At 33.6% G+C, this 22,280-nt stretch overlaps 2 protein-coding genes across 3 annotated transcripts in view; one reads left to right on the plus strand and one right to left on the minus strand.

Moving 5' to 3' along the window:
• The window catches only part of bsf (bicoid stability factor), a 43,237-nt gene extending 28,749 nt beyond the window's left edge, over nt 1–14,488 (minus strand). Inside the window, exons 1-2 of one of the 2 annotated variants that reach the window (XM_074170011.1) lie at nt 14,457–14,488; nt 12,404–12,931 (exon numbers count right to left, since the gene is read on the minus strand). In XM_074170011.1, the coding sequence (XP_074026112.1) occupies nt 12,404–12,931; nt 14,457–14,473 (545 nt within the window). In that variant the 5' untranslated portion in view covers nt 14,474–14,488. Of the gene's footprint in view, nt 1–12,403; nt 12,932–13,902; nt 14,081–14,456 lie in introns of those variants that run through there. The other variant, XM_074170010.1, reaches the window with a different exon arrangement.
• A 534-nt stretch (nt 14,489–15,022) lies between these two features.
• APC10 (anaphase-promoting complex subunit 10) lies at nt 15,023–22,140 on the plus strand. The gene is made up of 3 exons (XM_023172471.2): nt 15,023–15,161; nt 16,724–16,960; nt 21,783–22,140. The coding sequence occupies exons 1-3, from the start codon at nt 15,053–15,055 to the stop codon at nt 21,992–21,994; spliced, it is 558 nt and encodes a 185-aa protein (XP_023028239.1). The 5' UTR covers nt 15,023–15,052; the 3' UTR covers nt 21,995–22,140.
• The last annotated feature ends 140 nt before the right edge of the window (nt 22,141–22,280 follow it).

A 22,280-nucleotide genomic window follows, 5' to 3' on the forward strand; every position in this document is an offset into this window, starting at 1 on the left:
TGCCTATAGATCCCTTTGGATGGCCGTAACAGACTTGGAAAAAAATAAAAAGTTTTTCTCGTACTATGAAATTTCCATATAGAGGTCCGCTGCCACTGAACAAAAATACTGTGAGATGGAACATCTGAAAACATTCATGAAACTGCTTTCAGATCCCTTTGGATGGCAGTAACACACTTGGAAAAAAATTAAAACTTATCCTCGTACTATGAAATTTCCATATAGAGGTCCACTGCCACTAAACAAAAAGTACCGTGAGAAAGAACATCTGAAAACATTCATGAAACTGCTTTCAGATCCCTTTGGATGGCCGTAACAGACTTGGAAAAAAATGAAAACTTTTTCTCGTACTACGAAATTTCCATATAGAGGTAAGCTGTCACTGAACAAAAAATACTGCGAAAAAGAACATCTGAGATCATTCATAAAACTGCTTTCAGATCCCTTTGGATGGCCGTAACAGACTTGGAAAAAAATAAAAACTTTTTCTCGTACTACGAAATTTCCATATAGAGGTAAGCTGTAACTGAACAAAAAATACCGTGAGAAAGAACATCTGAAAACATTCATAAAACTGCTTTCAGATCCCTTTGGATGGCCGTAACAGACTTGGAAAAAAATAAAAACTTTTTGTAGTACTATGAAATTTCCATATAGAGGTTCGTTCCCACTGAACTGAAAGTACCGTAAGAAAGAGCATCTGAATACATTCAGAAAAAAAAATCTCTAACTGTGAAATTCCTAATGAATTTCACTAGTTCGGATTTCCATTGTCTCTACCATATAGAATGATTTGAAATCCCTGAAACAACTTAAAAAGGAGAATTAAAAATGAATAGCTGAAAATAACAATTATATTAACCAAAAAAACCTGAAATGAAATAATAGTGTAATAAAAGACAAGTAAAAATAGAGCAATTGAACAAAAAATAATAAATAAAAATAAAGAAATGAAAAAAGAAAATAAAGAGTTGAGAGATTCCAAGCTACGTTAGTTCACGACGTTTCGATTGTTCGTATCTACAATCGTCTTCGAGTGATGACTGGGTGATGGAAGTCCGAACTAGTGAAATTCATCAGACATTGTCAATCACCTCCAAACAAACGATGAAATTCCTAGATGGAGATCCACTGCCAATGAACAAAATTCCCCCAGTAAAAAAATTTCAGATGAAGATACGCTGCCACAAACAAAAACAATTATTGATATGTTCATCGAGGATGTTTCACTCAATATAATGTACATAAATCTCAAATTACATTTGAATTACTGTTCGTGGATCGTTCCACAGATATTATGCATTTTGTATGATATTTTCGAAAACAATTTTCGCACCTTCTGATTCGATGATTAATTTCTTCAATAAGCTTTCCGCAAAATAAACATTTGTTTCTCATGTCATCCGAATGTTGTAGGATTGTGTTCTTTATACAATTCCTGTAGTCAATTATGTCCACTTGGTTTTGCAGCGATTCTCCCTTCATTATTTTTTCAAAGAAATAAAGGATGAACACTCCACAACTGAAACTGTCAGTTTGTTTATCATGTACTAACACTTTACTTACCCATCCATTTGGATTCATTGAAGCATTATTGTTTAAATTGTTATAATATCTGAGATATTTTTAAAAATTTATTCATATATGATTTAGTTTCATGAAAAGAGCTACCTACAGGATTGAGGAACAAAAATTCTCTTTTTGAAAAGTTCACAACACATAAACAAAAATGGTGCTGGTTGGGTTGCGGAGTTATGTCCGAATAATTTTGGAGAACTGGAAGAATCAATTTCTCACTATTTATTTGAAAATTTTCAATGTCTGTGTGATTCTCACCAATCGAGTATAAAAATATTCGAGTGGATATTAAACAAGGCACTACTTGATATTCCAGATAATCTTTGTTCAAAATATTGAAATAAATATCGATAAGAAAATTCGTCAGCCACTGTTTGGTTGACAGTATGTGAAAGTCGGTACTGGTTACTTCATTAACAATAGTGGGGAGTTTCTCGAAATGTCCTATAATATAATTTTTATCAATATTTTTATAATAATTGTAGTCTGAAATCAGACCGTTGCTCAAAATTTTTGGACATATTTCACTTCTCCATTTCAATAAAGTGGGTTGTTTTGTTACACCTGCCAAATAAGGAAACATATAGAAAAGAAAGAAATTTTTCACTTTCTTCAGAATTATAATACAATCTGGCATTGGTTTCGTTAATTATGCCGAGGGTGATAGCTTCTGTGGTGATTTAAGGCTGTGCTATAATTTGAAATGCAATATTTTCGAGAGTTGATTCTGGGTTTGCCCTAATGACTTTTCCAAAATAGGATGCTGTTATTCGTTTTTGTCTCTCTATGAATCATAGTGGACAATCAGACTGATCTCTAGTCTTGAGCTCGATATCAAGTAGTTCAGCGCGTGATTTATTATATTCTCTATCGTAAAACAAGGAACATTTTGAGAGGTTCAGGTATACTTCTTTCTTATAATCAGAAATCGGTAAAGAACTCTTCGATGCTAAACAGAATTTACAATAAAATGGATCGGTATCGATCACCGGAGGATTCCTTTCACAGGATGCATGAACCCATCCTTGACAAATGTCGCACCCATACCAAATCGCTGTGTGGTCTAGGAATCCTATTCCGCAATAAAGGCACGGGTGAATTGTATCATCCGGTAAGTTGTTAGAATCCGACAATAACTTGTCGTTCAACATCTTTTTCAGGGAACTACTGTTAAAGTTGTTTTTATTACATTTTAATTTTTTCTTCCAAACTTCCTGTGAAGCAATGCCCATATCAGAATGAACCTCTGTAGTTTTTTTACGTTTGTTACAGACACCTCATTTATTTGTCAATTTGAGTTTCTCTTCTTTATATATGAAAAGCACATATTTTCTCAATTTTCTGAGAACTCGGCTGCATTTTTGTCCCATGTGCTTATTCAAAATGGTGTTTTTGACGACACCAAAATATCTTTCGATAGGAGCATTACTTTTCCTATCGGTGTTCTCCAGAGTTACCGTTGTCCATAAAGATGTATAGGTTAGATACTTTTTTATGAGTACAGTTGAGAATTTAGGATTGAAATATAGATTTTTATGAAAATGATTTCCAGTATTCTCCTGCAACATGAGTTGTCTTTGTTGTGAAGCAACTTCTTGAAAGAATTTGAAAAAAGGGCTGTTTCTGAAAAATGTATCGTTTTTAAAATATTGTTTTTTTTCTATTACATTTCCATTTGAAATAACGGCATCCTCTCCGACAATTTTAGAATCAGAACTACAACAAATATTTAGAAGTGAACGTAAACATGATTTACAAAATTCATTCCATTTACCAAGTTTGAAGGCTGCAGCCATTATTTCTTTATTATGTACCTGAACTGTTTTATCTTGATAGTGTTCCTTTATATCCTCTGACATTATACGGAACATATGAAAGCAACAAACGCAAATTTTTATTTTATCTTTTGGAAATGGTTTGGACTTAGAAACCACATCGAATGTGAGTTCTAGGTATTCTTGAAGTCCCATAGAGTTCCAAGCAATAGGTGAAGCATTTAAAAAGGCAAAACTGAAATCAACCACCACGCAGTCGAAAGCAGGCCATTTTCTAGAATTCGAAGATGAATGAAATGATTTGAATTTCAATAACCAAGCGCCGATTGATCCACCATCATGTTCACATGAAACCATTTCGAGAACAGGACAAACTCTATTATTTCTAGGTAACTGTATGACACCAGCATAATAATAAACTCGTTTAAATGATTTATCAGGCTTTCTTATTATAGATCCCGTCGCATCTAGATGTAGAGTAGGTCTTTTGTTTGCCAAAAATATTTGTTCTTCACTCCAAATGTAAACTTGAAGAGGAATTGCTACAGATCTGATATATTCGGGGTGATCTTTTTGCATCAAAAGCAAATCCTGTAAATCGTTGTTGTGTCTATCGGTTTTGGCAGTGATTTCTGCTTTTGCTTTTCTATAAACAGCATCAGATCGAACATTTTCCTTACTTTTCAATATCGATATAGAATATTCTTTCATTGATAAAACGTCATTCTGAAGTACGTTCAACGGTTTCAAATGGAGCAGTTTATTTTTTGTTATATTTCTCTCGACACCTCTCAATTGTTTACCCATTTCTTCAACATGGTTGAAATCTATGGAAGAGCTAAATACTTCTACCGTATGAGATATGTCCTTCAATTTGGAAACATCCCTAATCAAAAGAATGAAAGACTTACATTGATGTTGGCAATATGCATACACTTTAATCGTATCACTCTTTTTGAGAAAACGGTGATCTTTGAAATATAGAGCACACGTGTTATTAACAGATTTAATTTTTTTGTTGATAACCAGCTGGTATTGACCTTCTATAAGTTTCTTATCCCTGCTAATGGCATTGAATTCATTTTTTGTCAATGAAAAAACTCCTTCCTTGATAGTACACCTATCGTAAGTTGGTCTTGTGAAATGTTCTATTTTCAAATTTTTGGAGCCACTGGGGAGTATTTTTTTGCACCATAAGATTTGTTCGTCATACAAATTAGAGAGCTCAACCGGAATTTTCTCAGAATCAGGAGTGACGTGTTTTATCGATGTGTCACTTGTTTCAACAACTTTACTATCATTTGATTTGAATTTTTGAGAGAATGATGAGTGATTATTATTTTCAGCGTTGCTTTCTTCACCGAACGTTGTTTCTGAAATATTGAAAACACCATCACCTAATGACTGAACTGGATGTTCGATACTGTTTTGATCCGTTTGGTTCAAGTGAATAGGTGTAGAACTGAAAATATTAGCATGACTCATATCAACATCCATAAATGACAAATTATCGTCGCTCCCATCAGACATTGCCACTTCCATTTGTTTTTTAATATCATCCACAAATTGCTTGCAGAACGTGTAAAAAACTTTCCTATTTTTATAATTATTCTTCTTTTTGGAGAATTCACAAATTCTGCCGTAAATGGAATTTGGTGAACGATAGCTTTGTTGACTAAACAAATCAGTTGTATTATTTGTTGTTTTGAGAAATTCAATAATTTTAGAAATCCTTTTTCCTTTCAAATCTTTGGAAATGCCTTGGTGTCTATTGGAAAACGAAGAAGTCTTGATCATTGTTCTTATACCACCTGTGTTTCTTCTAAGTACTCGTAATACGGCGTTACGGCATGTATTGGTATTTGATGAAAAAAGATACAGAGCCGCCTGCTCTATCAAAGGACTATTGATACCCAGGTCTTCTGGTGAACAATTTATCATATCAAGATTCGCGTTCAAAAATTCAGCTAAACGCAGAATGGGAAATTTGTTTCTGACTGATGTCATTTTTCTTTGAAATATGCGATATGAGCAGACAAAACTGAAAAAAATTCTTAAGTTCACTTAGTAATCGAAACAAAATTAAGTACTAATCCAAAAACTATTTGAAGCAAAATAATCATATACGTCTACAATATACCTATTCCAGAAATATTGAGATACGTATTCTTTTATCGATAAAATTATTCGGATGTAGAAACAAATATTAATTCATGTAACTGCTACGAGTAGTACGCTATACGAGAACATGTAACGGCGCGACAATAGCAAACTATCCTAATCGAGACAGGCGATGATTTACAGGTGCACGAAAATATTATTGAGATTATGAATATTTCTATTACTCAATAACCACTGCTCTAATTTGAAAACTGTAAATGACTGAATATTCGTATTTTTTTGTTTTCTAGTGGTACCAAGTAAAAAAAATGCGAAAAAAAAATTTTCAAAACAGTTTCAACAACGCGATTTTCAGATCGGAGCAATGATATTACAAAAAAATGCGAAAAATTAGTCATCTACAGTTTTCAAATTAAAGTAACGGTTAATGAGTAATAGGAATATTTATAATCCCAATAATACTTTCGTGCACGTGTAAATAATCGCCCGCCTCGATCAAGATACTCTGCTATCGCTGTTATTTCTTTTAGAAATTAATGAAAGGAGAATCGTTGCAAAACCAAGAGTACAGAAGTGGGATTGTATAAAGAATACAATCCTACAATATTCCGATGATATGAAAAACAAATGTTTATTTTGCGGAAGGCGAATCAGAAGGTGCGAAAATTGTTTTCGACAGTATCATACAAGATGCATAATCTCTGTGGAACAATATCCGAACAGAAATTCGAATGTAATTTGTGATTTATGTACTTATGAACATATTAATAATTATTTTTGTTTGTGGAAGCGTATCTGTATATAAATTTTTTTTACTTGAGGAATTTTGTTCAGTGGCAGTGGATCTCCATACAGAAATTCATACTACGAGAAAAAGTTTTTATTTTTTTCCTAGTCTACTACGGCCATCCAAAGGGATCTGAAAGCAGTTTTGTGAATGTTTTCAGATGTTCTTTCTCACATTATTTTTTGTTTAGTGGCAGCGGACCTCTATATGGAAATTTCATAGTACGAGGAAAAGTTTCAATTTTTTTCCAAGTGTGTTACGGCCATCCAAAGGGATCTGAAAGCAGTTTTATGAATGTTTTCAGATGTTCTTTCTCACAGTATTTTTTATTTAGTGGCAGCGGACCTCTATATGAAAATTTCATAGTACGAGAAAAAGTTTTTATTTTTTTCCAAGTCTGTTACGGCCATCCAAAGGGATCTGAAAGCAGTTTCATGAATGTTTTCAGATGTTCTTTCCCACAGTATTTTTTGTTCAGTGGCAGCGGACCTCTATGTGGAAATTTCATAGTACGAGGAAAAGTTTTAATTTTTTTCCAAGTGTGTTACGGCCATCCAAAGGGATCTGAAAGCAGTTTCTTGAATGTTTTCAGATGTTCTTTCTCACAGTATTTTTTGTTTAGTGGCAGCGGACCTCTATATGGAAATTTCATAGTACGAGAAAAAGTTTTTATTTTTTTCCAAGTCTGTTACGGCCATCCAAAGGGATCTGAAAGCAGTTTTGAGAATGTTTTCAGATGTTCTTTCTCACGGTATTTTTTGTTTAGTGGCAGCGGACCTCTATATGGAAATTTCATAGTACGAGAAAAAGTTTTAATTTTTTTCCAAGTCTGTTACGGCCATCCAATGGGGTCTGAAAGCAGTTTCATGAATGATTTCAGATGTTTTTTCTCACAGTATTTTTTGTTTAGTGGCAGCGGACCTCTATATGGAAATTTCATTGTACGAGAAAAAGTTTTTATTTTTTCCAAGTATGTTACGGCCATCCAAAGGAATCTATAGGCAGTTTTGTTGATGTTTCTAGATGTTCTTTTACACAGTATTTTTTATTTAGTGGCAGCGGACCTCTATATGGAAATTTCATAGTACGAGAAAAAGTTTTTATTTTTTTCCAAGTCTGTTACGGCCATCCAAAGGGATCTGAAAGCAGTTTTATGAATGTTTTCAGATGTTCTTTCTCACAGTATTTTTTGTTAAGTGGCAGCGGACCTCTATATGGAAATTTCATAGTACGAGAAAAAGTTTTTATTTTTTTCCAAGTCTGTTACGGCCATCCAAAGGGATCTATAGGCAGTTTTGTGAATGGTTCCAGAAGTTATTTCTCAGGGTATTTTTTGTTTAGTGGCAGCGGACCTCTATATGGAAATTTCATAGTACGAGGAAAAGTTTTAATTTTTTTCCAAGTGTGTTACGGCCATCCAAAGGGATCTGAAAGCAGTTTTGTGAATGTTTTCAGATGTTCTTTCTCACAGTATTTTTTGTTTAGTGGCAGCGGACCTCTATGTGGAAATTTCATAGTACCAGGAAAAGTTTTAATTTTTTTCCAAGTGTGTTACGGCCATCCAAAGGGATCTGAAAGCAGTTTCTTGAATGTTTCCAGATGTTCTTTCTCACAGTATTTTTTGTTTAGTGGCAGCGGACCTCTATATGGAAATTTCATAGTACGAGAAAAAGTTTTTATTTTTTTCCAAGTCTGTTACGGCCATCCAAAGGAATCTTGAAGCAGTTTCTCGAATGTTTTCAGATGTTCTTTCTCACGGTATATTTTGTTTAGTGGCAACGGACCTCTATATGGAAATTTCATAGTACGAGAAAAAGTTTTTATTTTTTTCCAAGTCTGTTACGGCCATCCAAAGGGATCTGAAAGCAGTTGCATGAATGTTTTCAGATGTTCTTTCTCACAGTATTTTTTGTTTAGTGGCAGCGGACCTCTATGTGGAAATTTCATAGTACGAGGAAAAGTTTTAATTTTTTTCCAAGTGTGTTACGGCCATCCAAAGGGATCTGAAAGCAGTTTCTTGAATGTTTTCAGATGTTCTTTCTCACAGTATTTTTTGTTTAGTGGCAGCGGACCTCTATATGGAAATTTCATAGTACGAGAAAAAGTTTTTATTTTTTTCCAAGTATGTTACGGCCATCCAAAGGGATCTGAAAGCAGTTTCTTGGAAGTTTTCAGATGTTCTTTCTCACAGTATTTTTTGTTTAGTGGCAGCGGACCTCTATATGGAAATTTCATAGTACGAGAAAAAGTTTTTATTTTTTTCCAAGTCTGTTACGGCCATCCAAAGGGATCTGAAAGCAGTTTTGTGAATGTTTTCAGATGTTCTTTCTCACAGTATTTTTTGTTTAGTGGCAGCGGACCTCTATGTGGAAATTTCATAGTACGAGGAAAAGTTTTAATTTTTTTCCAAGTGTGTTACGGCCATCCAAAGGGATCTGAAAGCAGTTTCTTGAATGTTTTCAGATGTTCTTTCTCACAGTATTTTTTGTTTAGTGGCAGCGGACCTCTATATGGAAATTTCATAGTACGAGAAAAAGTTTTTATTTTTTTCCAAGTCTGTTACGGCCATCCAAAGGGATCTGAAAGCAGTTTCTTGAATGTTTTCAGATGTTCTTTCTCACGGTATTTTTTGTTTAGTGGCAACGGACCTCTATATGGAAATTTCATAGTACGAGAAAAAGTTTTTATTTTTTTCCAAATCTGTTACGGCCATCCAAAGGAATCTGAAAGCAGTTGCATGAATGTTTTCAGATGTTCTTTCTCACAGTATTTTTTGTTTAGTGGCAGCGGACCTCTATGTGGAAATTTCATAGTACGAGGAAAAGTTTTAATTTTTTTCCAAGTGTGTTACGGCCATCCAAAGGGATCTGAAAGCAGTTTCTTGAATGTTTTCAGATGTTCTTTCTCACAGTATTTTTTGTTTAGTGGCAGCGGACCTCTATATGGAAATTTCATAGTACGAGAAAAAGTTTTTATTTTTTTCCAAGTCTGTTACGGCCATCCAAAGGGATCTGAAAGCAGTTTCTTGAATGTTTCCAGATGTTCTTTCTCACAGTATTTTTTGTTTAGAGGCAGCGGACCTCTATATGGAAATTTCATAGTACGAGAAAAAGTTTTTATTTTTTACCAAGTCTGTTACGGCCATCCAAAGGGATCTGAAAGCAGTTTTGAGAATGTTTTCAGATGTCCTTTCTCACGGTATTTTTTGTTTAGTGGCAGCGGACCTCTATATGGAAATTTCATAGTACGAGAAAAAGTTTTTATTTTTTTCCAAGTCTGTTACGGCCATCCAAAGGGATCTGAAAGCAGTTTCTTGAATGTTTTCAGATGTTCTTTCTCACAGTATTTTTTGTTTAGAGGCAGCGGACCTCTATATGGAAATTTCATAGTACGAGAAAAAGTTTTTATTTTTTTCCAAGTCTGTTACGGCCATCCAAAGGGATCTATAGGCAGTTTTGTGAATGTTTCCAGATGTTTTTTCTCAGGGTATTTTTTGTTTAGTGGCAGCGGACCTCTATATGGAAATTTCATAGTACGAGATCTGAATGCTACGGCCATCCAAAGGGATCTGAAAGCAGTTTCATGAATGTTCTCAGACGTTCTTTCTCACGGTATTTTTGTTCAGTGGCAGCGGACCTCCATATGGAAATTTCATGGTACGAGAAATAGTTTTTATTTTTCTCCAAGTCTGTCACGGCCATCCATAGGGATTTGGAAGCAGTTTTATGAATTTTTCCAGATATTTTTTCTCACGGTATGTTTTGTTCAATGGAAATTTCATGGTATAAGGAAATGTTTTAATTTTTTCCCAAGTGTCTTACGGCAATCCAAAGAAATCGGAAGGCAATTTCACTCAATCCTCTATGAGAATTTCATATTCAAGAAATTCTGACAATTCAAATGGATTGCTACTGTGCCTTCAAAATTTTTTTTTCTGTTAATTTTGGTCAAACAAATTGTTCAAGTCACGTATTTGTAAACTTTGATATGTCTTTGGTCGAACATTCAATCAACTTTTTTAACATAACAATTATTTTTGGTACTTATTGCCCAGCCACACTTTTGTTACTGACCGATCGCTATTCTGTGAGAAAACAAATTGATTTCAACCCGTATACTTATAACCTTTTTTGAGAAACTCTAGAATTTCCGACACTCAAAATATTTCGGGTGGATTACTGATAGTCTCCCGTTGAATTAATTTTTTCTGTCTCTAAGGGTCAAACAAATTAGTAAGGTCTATACCTATATCATTTTGGCATTCGAAATATATTGAGTGAATTGTGAATGATTAGAGGTTTCGTATCGAATTACATCACTACCCGACTCCAATTACCTTAAGAAATGTTGATCGTAGGAAGTTAAGGAAGAAAAACAATCTGACAACACCGCCTGTGTTTGCTCCTCTATCCCACGTTAGAGTTTTCCTACGTCAGAAAGTGTGGCTAGAAATATGTGGCTAACTTCACGTTAATTTACTAATATCTGTTTCACAAATTATATCTTACCTTATGTTAGTCACTCAGAATTTCGTTTCGTCATCGAAAACATACTTAGTGCGATTTTTACCTAATTTTTGAACTAAATTATATATCGGAAATCCGTAGTGCTGCTGCGGATTTTTATATAGAATTTATTGAAACTGTAGACATTCTGGATATTCACTATTCATTTCTCAATAAATTCATTACCAGATCATTCATCACATTTTAGATTTTTCGTTTGTGAAAAAAATGTCATTTTTCATCTACTCATTTCTACTCAGTCACACTTCGATTATTTTTGTGCAGTCAGGTTTTCAAATCTACAATTTCAAAGTCAAATCCGAAGTTTCCTGCTTAATGTCTAAAATTGATTTACACAACGCGATTTCTGTTGAGGCGTCCATGCCATATAATTAGAATTTGAAAATCTACATTTGAAAATACAAACAGGAAACGGTTTAAAATATGTCTGTCGCACCCCTACGAACGACAACCCTCAGAAGTATAAACTTGTACTAGCTATAGATTAACGAGGTCTTACATTTTAACGTGTGATTCCGAACACTATATTGATATTTTCAACTTATAACATATTCAAATTTTTGTATCTAAGATAGTGCAGAGGTTAAAATTGCTTCGACAAGCTAAATGGAATAACGCACTGTTAGTAATTATATTATTATTATCCTAACTAGAACGGAAACAGTATATTTCCGTACTCGACACCGTTATCCGAAAAAGCTGATTTCGGGTAAGTAGTCGAATGTGGGAAAGTATGAGTTCAGATCAAGCATTTTTCTACAAGTGAATATGTTACGAAGCTCTGATAAAACTTTTATATGCGAAACAATTCCTGATCTAAATTGCTTGTATAGATATAGGGTGATGCACGCACACGAACGCTTGTACAAAAAACATACAAAACAGGAACTTTTTCATAAAATTCTACATCTCTCAAAAAATTTTCCATTTCTATTATCGAATTTCTGCACCACGACAATCTAGTTAGAATCATGAAATGCAAGTGCAGCGTTGCCCGATTGTGGGCTGACCAACATGCTATCCATTGAAAGTGTTCGTATAAACCTGGGCTCACAAAGACACTATTCACATCAGGTGTATACAATTACACAGCCACGCCTCCTGGCGAAGTTTTGTGAAAGTAGGTGGTGTATCAGCTATGTGTATATGGTGTAATGGTCGGCCCAACCGAAAATTTGCTAAACGTCATTTCACATGATAACATGTCCAAAAAACACTATATACAGTGGGAAACGTTGGTGAGCCCGAAACCGGGACGACCGACGTTTCCGAAGGCTGACCAGAGTTCACATCGTATATTCTACGGGCTGACAAATGACCGTTTACATATATATATATATATATAATATATATATTATATATATATATATATATAATATATATATATATATTATATATATATTATATATATATATATATATATATATATATTATATATATATATATATATATATATATATATATATATATATATATATATATATATATATATATTTTTAGATTTTATCGATTTATTTTAAAATTGTTTCTCACTGAACTGTATCATTAGTCTTTGACTAAATAAAGGATTTATATAGTAAATAAAAAATTACATTAATAAATAAAACAGAACTTACCCTGATTTGGAATGTCCAACGATCAGAGCATTGAAAACATTCTCGTTAACAGACATCTGTTTCTCTCTCATATATTCCAGTATTTTGGTAGCCCCTTCAATATCACCATCTTGACAGTAACGAGCGATTAGCCTTTGATAAGTGACTCTATTAGGTTCTATGCCGTTGCTTTCCAGTTCGCTCAAAAAGTCTGTAGGGGAAAAAGGATGTTCGTTCTCTAAGTATACTCTGAGGAGAGCATTGTAATGTGAAACATCCATCGGGACACCAAGTTTCTTGAGGGTGTTCCATATCTCCTGAACCAATTTTGTTCTCGTGTCGGGCAACTCTTCGGGAACCAAGTTACCGCAACATCTTATCATCAACAGTGATTGCGAACTGGTAGCTGACCTCGCTAATCGAATTTCTTCCAAGACATCTTCAATGTCTCTTCTCGAAATTCTGCCCGATCTTCTAACATCATGATCGATTCTTCTTAAACTACTTTCTAAGTTATGGTCTACTAAAGTAGATTGTGTCGCAAAATTGCTGGAAGTAGAAACATAAATATTTGAAATGTAGATTAGTGCAGAAATATGTCAGAAGGGTAAAAAAAAATAATAACAGTGGTATAAATGAATCCATAACTAGAATGCTTAACCTAGCAAACTAGAATAGTGTTATTATTGATTTACTTAATTCATCCATGTACTCTTTAAAAAATCAAGTGAAATATTAACCTACTATAAAGAACTTGCAGATTATCAATAATAATATTTATTCATCTTCAGAAACACAAAGTTCACAGATACATTACTTGAAAACATTTGAAATAGTCCAAAATGAAGACCATCATTTTTTTAATTTGTAAATTGAAATTCTAAAGTGGAATGAAAACAATAGGCAGACTGAAAATTTTGACTTAAGAAACTAATGAAGAGCAAATGATAGATTAACATTTCGGACAATCAATCAGAAAAAAATCTGAACTGATACTCAGAAAATCATTTCCATAACTAGTTTCACTAAAATCAACGGAAAACTTATATTACAGTTTTATATCATTTTTTGTTATATTACTAAAGGCACGACCAATATATATGTATCCAGGGGAATGTGTAGCAGCCAACGTGTTAATTTACATTATTTCTTTTGTCAGAAGTTCCCACACTTTATGCATATTGATGAAGAAGTAGAAAGCCAAAGTTTTTGTCAAATAATTATTTCTCAAAAAAAAATCTCCCTTTCAAGAAATAAGGAATTTTTTCATTAAATAGATGAGTTTCTACCAAATTTCGTGAGAAATAAATATTACTGGCAAAAATTGAAAAGAGAGGGTTTCAGATTTTGTGAAAAAATAGTTTCCACTTCAAGTTTATAGACCTTTTTTTAATATTTTAACTTTTACATAAAAGTTTTTTTGATAAAGGGCTCAGTTTATGAGGAAATTGTTTGACATACAAATATTTGAAATAGTGTTGCATCACAGAATTGCCGGTTTCACCAATAATTATACCGACCTCGATAAAACTCCACAAACGCATTGTGAATTGTTAACAAAATTGCCATCGAATTCTCTGGGAGTATTCACAACAATACTTCTTGCGAAGCCAGCAATGTATCTAACAAATTTTGAAGTTCTTAAAATTGAAGACATGCTTCTTTTACGACAGTGACAATGATAGAACGACAGAAAAAGAGGTGATATGGCAAATGACAAGTGACAACAAATGTCACTTCAGCTGCTTTTCTTTGGAAACTGAAAACTCACTCGAACAATTTAATTTACATACATGTTCATGTTATTCTGAACTTAATCTCAAATTTGTTGCATATTGCAAAATAGGTTTTCTTCAATGAAGAGCCAACCAAATTCAATAATTTATTGAATAATGAGAGAGTCAGTCTGAAATAGTTGAAATATTTCTCTGGATCACTAATTCTCATTTGAGACACAAGGTTGTAATATTCTCCATATTTTCTTCTGTTTTTGAAAATATTTCTCACACTATGAAGACGGGGTCTTCTCAATGAAGCTTTGTATATACGGTAAAGTTGATATAATTTGAACAACCTGATACATTCGTCCATTTCGGATTCAATTTCGATGTATAGGCTTAAAAAACGAGAGTCAAATAAAACAGCAATATAACCTGATTGTATGTTGACGTATAAAATTTTGAGGAGATCGCAAAAAAGTTAAATTTTTTCAACTTTTTTACGATAAACACGACGCTACTTTTTATGCGATGTTCGTTCCAACATGAACTAACCTTTAGCTACTATTGAAGTATTTGAACTTTTGTCAGTAATATCATTACTCTCATTAGAGCAACCCAAAAATTCTTAAAATACAACAAACAAACCTGCTATTCGATATTATCGGACGAAAGCCTGTTTGATGTCAATGAACTGATGTAAGATAGGTGTTTTTGTTAGTAATAATTCTGTTCGAGAGAGAATTATTATTCTCGTCAAAAGCAGGCAGCTACATCTTTCTGGCCAAAATTCCTTTCTTCGAACAACACACTATAGCACAGTTATCTAATAGCTTTTGAAGGTATATGCTAACAAAACGTACCAAATGCCTTCAAAAAATAAAGAAGAATATGAAGTGATGTCTATATGTCACAAATACGGGTTATTTTTTATGTTTAATGAATTTTGAAAATGTCTCTAAAATCTTCTGGAGAAGTAGATCCCATAAAAAATGAAAGAACTGGAAATGTTCGAGAAGTGGGTTCACAAGCTATCTGGAGTCTTTCCTCGTGTAAACCTGGTAAAATTATTGCTCAAAGTTTTTTATGCTTCTGTTCAGTAATTTTAAGGAGCTATCAGTTTTTTAAAACCATAAAAAAACCAAAGTTGTTTAATATATTTGAATTTACTCAAACATTTTCTTTCACTTAAATACTAGAGTGGATCTTGCATCAGTCTTATTTGTTGAACTGTTTGTAGCAATGGTTCAACTATTTTTATATAGTTGAATATGTTCGTAATCGAAAGAGGAAACTGAGTTGTGCGATGATATTCAAAACAGAGCTAACTAAAAATCAACTATTTCTGACATCATTCCCCTTGGATCTCTGATTCCCAATTCTACTAAATGCTTCACCAATATGACTGCAGCAACACATTTTGTTGGTTGATCAGGCCAAATTTTCTCATGATGGAACATATTTTAAAACAACTGTGTTTTGTTTTGTGACATTTAGGAATTTCTCAAAATTTGACTTCATTTGATCACTAGATCCATTTCCTGGTATTCAACTATCCCAATGTTTTGTTATTCACCAAATAAAAAAAATGTTCATTTTGTTTTTCTTCTTTTCATGTAGCACTGAATGCAAATTTTAAAGTTGAAGCTTCTGGCTTTTCTAGCACATTAGAAAATTTGTCTTGTTTCTTCTTCTTGCTGCAGACAAAAGGACAATTTTTTCCAATATGACATATCTCCAGACATCTGTAGCAACTCAAATGTTCGTGTGAATAACTAGGTTTTGTTGTAGTATCTTCTCCATTTCGTTTCTAGCCTGCTTTGTTAAATGGCTTTCCACAACTAGGTTTAAAATGTTCCCTTTTATAATTCATCTGTATTTTTTGCGTTGCAAATGCTTCAACTTCATCCTTTTCTTTATGTCAAGTCAGCTTACTTTCGATTTGTCTTTCCTCTTTTAGCAACTTTGACTTCAAATTGCACATATTCAGGCCATTTTCATTGGCTCTCAGATTCCTTGACAAGTGCTCATATTGATCAGCTAAAACTAATAGTGTGAATTCTGCTTGAACTTTCTCGCTGAATTTGAATCCAGCTTTTTTAACTTCATGATATAAACCTGTTTCATCTATTTAGGTACTGATTGATCGTCTTGTCTGAGCTTTTCGTAGTATTGATATAATCTTTGAGCAACAGTAAGCCATGATACGTATCAAATTTAGTATGGATTGTCTTCAAAGTTTCCCATATGTTTTCAGCTGTTTTACATTGCACTATGTCATCAAGAATGTTATTATTCACCAATAGATAGAAAACTGATTTTGCACTGTGATCTTTATTCCAGTTTTCTTCAACTCTAAATTAATTTTTGTCAAAACCAGGATCAACAGATTGCCACAGATTTTTAACTTCCACAATTCTTTGTACACTCATTGACCAATATTGATAATTCATGGAATTCAGAGTGAAAGATACCAAATCCATATTTTAAAAATTGAGAGTTTTTGGAAATTTATACTTAGGTAAAGTTGTGCCTTAGCTCATTTTTTGAAAACCTACATTTTTGATTTCTTGCAATTTCATTGAACTGCCATTTTTTTTTAAATTGTATCTTTTTCTATTAGGTTTTGGTGTGGATCAGCTGAGAGATGATAGAGCAGATACTTACTGGCAGTCAGATGGCCAACTTCCACATTTAGTAAATATTCAGTTTCAGAAGAAAACTACCATAAGTGATATTTACATTTATACAGACTACAAACTTGATGAAAGCTATACCCCTAGTAGAATTTCAATTAGAGTTGGAACACATTTCAACGATATTCAAGAAATAGAAGTCATCATGCTCACCGAACCATCAGGTAATTTATTTATGTATTATCATACATCACATTGACTGATACAGGTGATATACTACTCACAGCGATAAATTTTTATAATTTCCACAAATAAATGATACATTTCACAACAAGTATATAAATATATATATTTGAATACATATATCAAATCCATTGATACAGGAGCATGAATATAATTGAATGGGTAGGATGAATAGCATGAATATATTTTAATCTCGCCAGAGCCTTCCATTCAATTGATCATCACATTTTCTTGAAAAAACTCCAAACAACTTGAAATTTCAATTTTAAACTCTAAATTACGACTTTAATTTGACTTTTATATCGAAATTTTCATCATGATCTAGACATTTCTACTTTAAACTCGAAATTTTTAATTTTAATCTTGAAATTTTGAGTTAAAAGTCGTATTTAATACCTACTTGAAATTTTATATATTGTTCTTCAAATTCGTTAATGCTTTTGAGCAAGTAGTATACTATAGTATAATATGAAAAATATACACAGTATGAAAAAAGTTATGGTATTCATAAACTTTTATAATAATATAGATTGTTAATTATAACAAAACATCAATCATTTCCTTACGAATTATTGCCAATATAGTTGAATGAAAATATCAAAACAAAGATGAATAACACAACCTAATAGAATGTTATATAATAAAATCCTTGAATTTCAATCTTGTTTAAAGTCGTAGTTTGTGGATTTAAGTTGAAATAAGGGAGATTTGAAATGTTTTTCGAATCTCCCTTATTTGTAGTGTGCTATAAATTAAATCAAGTGTGTCAGAAAGTGGACATTTATTCATCATTGAATATATTCGAAAAGAGATAAAAAACATCTTTGCGAAGAAACAAATACTTATTTGAAATTTGTTTTTTATTCTATGAAGGTATTTTTTAAGGACAAATCACAAGCATTACAGGAAAATCCTTAAGGCGCTCTAAGAGCGGTGTTTGTGCGGAAGTAGTGATTAACATTGGATTTGAATCGCTGGAGGTTAAATCCATTTGGAAAAACGTTATCAGGAAGTTTATTTCACACAAACGCAGTTCTCTCAATGAAAGAGTTCTTAACCAGAGAAGTTCGAGGTGTACTGAGTTGAACCTCAAAACGATGAGCAGCCATAGTCCGTCGCGTATTTCTGATGTGTATCGTTTTTGGTAGAATCAAATGTGCCAAGTCACTTGAACACTTCCCGTGAAAGTATCTATAGAAGAGAGACAAATACCCAAACTTTTTTTGATGTTCCAGACTATCAAGGTTGCAAGTGCTGGTCGCATCTCCAATCAGGCAAATGGCTCTTTTCTGGATAGAATCCAGCAGCTTCAGGCTATGTTTAGGAGCGGAGCTTCATACATGAGAACAATACTCCAAAGAAGGTCTGATATCAGCTTTATAAGGCATCAAAAGTTGCTGAGGTGTGTACATTTTTCTGGTTCGGAACAGTGTTCCAAGCTTTTGAGAAGCAGCCTTTGCAAATCCAGCAACATGATTCTACCAAGACATATTGTTGTCCATTTTAACCATCAACAAACTTATCGAAGCTGAAAGCGGAATCGTCTGACCTGACATTATATCCTGTTCGGAGACATATCTTTCTGGAGAAACCGATGCCTGGGTTTTTGTGGCATTGAATTGAACCTGGTTATTTTCACCCCAATTCAAAATTACTTCTAGATTCTCATTAAGAAATGTAACCTCCTGCTGCCGGTGAAGATTTGCATCTGCATCCAATGTCCTAGAACAGGGGTCTCAAAACTTTGAAGCCTTCGGGCCATAATGATTTTTTCAGTTTGTTCCAAGGGCCAATTTCTGCTCTTAACTATATTTCTAGACTAGGATAGTCGCAAAGTGCGTGACCTAAGCAAACTTACGCATTTTTTGCATTTCAATTATTGTCAATTGTGACACTTAACGACATCTAGTGGCGAGTAGTGGTACTATGTACAGCTACCCGCTAGGTGGCATTAGGCGTAATTAAATATTTGAAATTACTGCGTTGGTTCGAGAAAGTTCTGGTTCTAGCTAGTGTATTCCGATCACCTCGAGATGGCAGTAATAATTGCATATAAAAAATCTAGCGGCGCAACTGCGAGTTAGTCTGCGTAGGAAAGGCGAAGGAAGCGAAACTGTCTATTGTGAAATAAAGTAACACCCGTCAATAAAAGTATTTCGATTTGACTTATTGTTTTTATGTGTGATTTGTTAGTATGGAAAAGAAGCGAAAAGTCGACGACAGTGAATGCAGAACGTTCCAAGAAAAATGGAACTTTCAGTATTTTGTGATCGAGTCCAGTAATAAGGCGCTATGTTTAATTTTTACTGAAACCATAGCTGTTTTCAAAGACTATAACATTAAACGACATGATGAATCGAAACATCTTCAAAGTTACTCCAAATATACAGGAAGTTTGCGGAAGGAAAAATTTGAAGCTTTGAAACGCGGACTCAAATCGCAGCAATCTTTGTTTACCAAAGCGAATACTGAACAAGAGTCTGCAACTCGCGCCAGCTTTCGTGTGGCTCTTGAAATCGGAAAACGTGGCAAACCATTCAACTGTCTGACAAAAATGGACATCATGAGTGGTTTTCTCTAGCATTGGATGAGTCAACGGATGTGTCGGATACTGCTCAGGTGTTGATTTTTATTCGCGGAGTAGATAAAAGCTATGAAGTGTATGAATAACTTCTTGATATTGATAGTATTCACGGCACGACAACTGGGGCAGATATTTTTAAGGGAGTTGAAAATACCATTAATAAAAAAAACCTTCGATGGAGAAATTTGAAATCTATAACAACCGATGGAGGCAAAAATATGTATGGTAAAAATAAAGGAGTGGTTGCACTTGTGTCAAAGGCTGTAGAAAATGATGATGGTTCAAAACCATTAGTCTTACATTGTATCATTCATCAACAGTCCTTGTGCGGAAAATGTTTGGATATGTCTGAAGTTCTAAAACCAGTTATATCAGTTGTTAACTTCATCAGATCCACTGGGCTGAATCTCCAACAATTCCGCGAGTTTATTCAACAGATTGGAGAAAATGATTTATCATATCATACTGCCGTACGCTGGCTTAGTTGCGGAAAAGTCCTTAAGCGCTTTTTTGAACTTCGAAATATCGAAATTTTTTTAAATGAGAAGCAGCGCCCTTTTGCCGATTTAGAAAATAGTAAATGGATGTGGAAGTTAGCCTTCTATGACAAATCATGTGAACGAACTGAATTTGAGATTGCAAGGAGAAAATCAGCTTCTCCACCAATATCAAATCCTTCAGGCAGAAAATAATACTATTTCAATCGCATTTACGTAAAAAATGTTTCACCCATTTTGAAACATGTGAATAATTCAGCCACACTACAGAGACTGTATTTTCCGTCAATTTTGCAATCGAAACTTTGAGTGCTTTGAAGATAAATTTTGATACTCTTTTTTCAGATTTTGATGTCATTGCGAATGAAATTAAGCTTTTTCAAAATCCTTTTGATTCTGACATTGAAACCCTGGCTCCGGAAGTCCAAATGGAAATTATTGATTTACGGTGCAGTGATATGCTTAAGAACAAAAATATCAAAATTCATCTTTGTTGGAATTTTATAAGAGTCTTCCACTGGAACAATTTGATGATTTGCATAAATTTGCTCGTGGGTTGTTTTATGTTTTTTGTACTACATACTTGTGTGATAAAACGTTTTCCAAGATGAAGTACACAAAGAATGTTTACATAATGTTTTGATAATCGGTACAATTCATTTCATTTATTTGTAAGTTATTAATATGCTCAAAGTTAGATACTTAAGTTAAGTTTTTTTTGTCATCATTTCTGTTGTTAACTTTTACCTTGCAAGTAAATAAAACCAAGTAATTATCATTCTGTGTTTTCTTCTTCAACTTATCACAGCAATAGTAACAACAATCAGGTAATCATTGGCTGTCGCGGGCCAGATTGATGACAGTAAATCATTGGCTGTCGCGGGCCGGATTGATGACACTGGCGGGCCGGATTGATGACATTGGCGGGCCGGATTTGGTCCGCGGGCCGTAGTTTGGAGACCCCTGTCCTAGAATCCAAATGGAATGTTGAGACAAGTGTGCTGTCGTCAGCAAAGCAATATATTGGATTCTTGTTTTTTTTCAAAAAGTCGTTGATTTACAATAAAAAGAGGGTTGAAGACAATATGGATCCCTGGGGAACACTAGAGTTGATTGTAAAAGTATTCGAGAGATATTCATCGACGGCCACTTGCAGGGAACATTCTTTCAGGAAGCTGAAGAGCTACACACAAAAATGATCCAACAAGCCATAGCATTGAAGTTTGGCCAGCAAAATCTCATGCCACACACGGTCAAAGGCCTTAGAAATATCAAGCGCAACAGCTCTTGACCCTCCATGTTTCTCCATTATTGTCACGATATATGTATGGTTCCTATATTCAGCACTTTCATTCCAAAACTATATATTATGTTTGCAAATCATCAAACACTCACTTGAAATATGTTTTTTCCTTAATATTTCATGAATTTATTACTGTTACGATATGTATATATTTCCTATATTCAACATTTTCATCTCAAAATTGTATACTATGTCCTGCAAGTGGGTCTAGTGCCTGTTTGGTTATTAAAAGTTTATTTTATTCAAAGTCGAAATTTTGAGATTTACGTTGAAATTTTGAAATCAAAGTTGATATTTCGACTTGTTGAGTCATAATTTCCACGAAACATATAATACAAACGTGTGGCCTTTCTGCACTTCCATAACATTCAAAAGAAAATGCTTATTTGCTTTGGTTGAAAATTATGACTTTTTTGCAGGTTGGGTACACATACCTATCAAGGATATAAGAGACAAACCCATCAGAGTATTCATGATACAAATTGCAGTGACAAGCAATCATCAGAATGGAAGAGACACACATATGAGGCAAATCAAAATTCACAGTCCGATTGAAAATTTGGGAATCCCCATTGAGAATTTTCTTAACTTCTCTACCATACAGTTTCAGCAGCATGCCACTATCAGATGAATTATGATAACTATAATTGTGGAAAATGCAAATGTTTCATTTAGAGTTGGAAGTTACAACAAATAAAACTCAGTCCTGTCAGAAAAACAATAGCAGTGGAATGTAATTTATTATATTTAAAAGTTAACATTATATTATTAAATATTCCACAATTCTCGTTATTGAAGAGTGTTCAGCTATTATGCCACATACATAATCTGTAATGAAAGTACTATTTCAACATCAGTAAAACGTTACAGAAAATGAAAAAAAAATCTTGTACAATTTCTCCACTAATATTTATAAA

This window comes from Leptinotarsa decemlineata, unplaced genomic scaffold, assembly GCF_025532065.1.
Source record: "Leptinotarsa decemlineata unplaced genomic scaffold, Ldec_3_MD MMD2_P_RNA_scaffold_6, whole genome shotgun sequence".
NCBI lineage: Eukaryota > Metazoa > Arthropoda > Insecta > Coleoptera > Chrysomelidae > Leptinotarsa > Leptinotarsa decemlineata.

Bases quoted from the DNA above. Each gene is read 5' to 3' on its own strand.
- APC10 (XM_023172471.2), top strand. From the start codon at position 15,053: ATGTCTCTAAAATCTTCTGGAGAAGTAGATCCCATAAAAAATGAAAGA. The intron at 15,162-16,723 runs GTAAAATTATTG...TTTTTCTATTAG, and splicing joins TCTTTCCTCGTGTAAACCTG to GTTTTGGTGTGGATCAGCTG. The intron at 16,961-21,782 runs GTAATTTATTTA...ACTTTTTTGCAG, and splicing joins CATGCTCACCGAACCATCAG to GTTGGGTACACATACCTATC.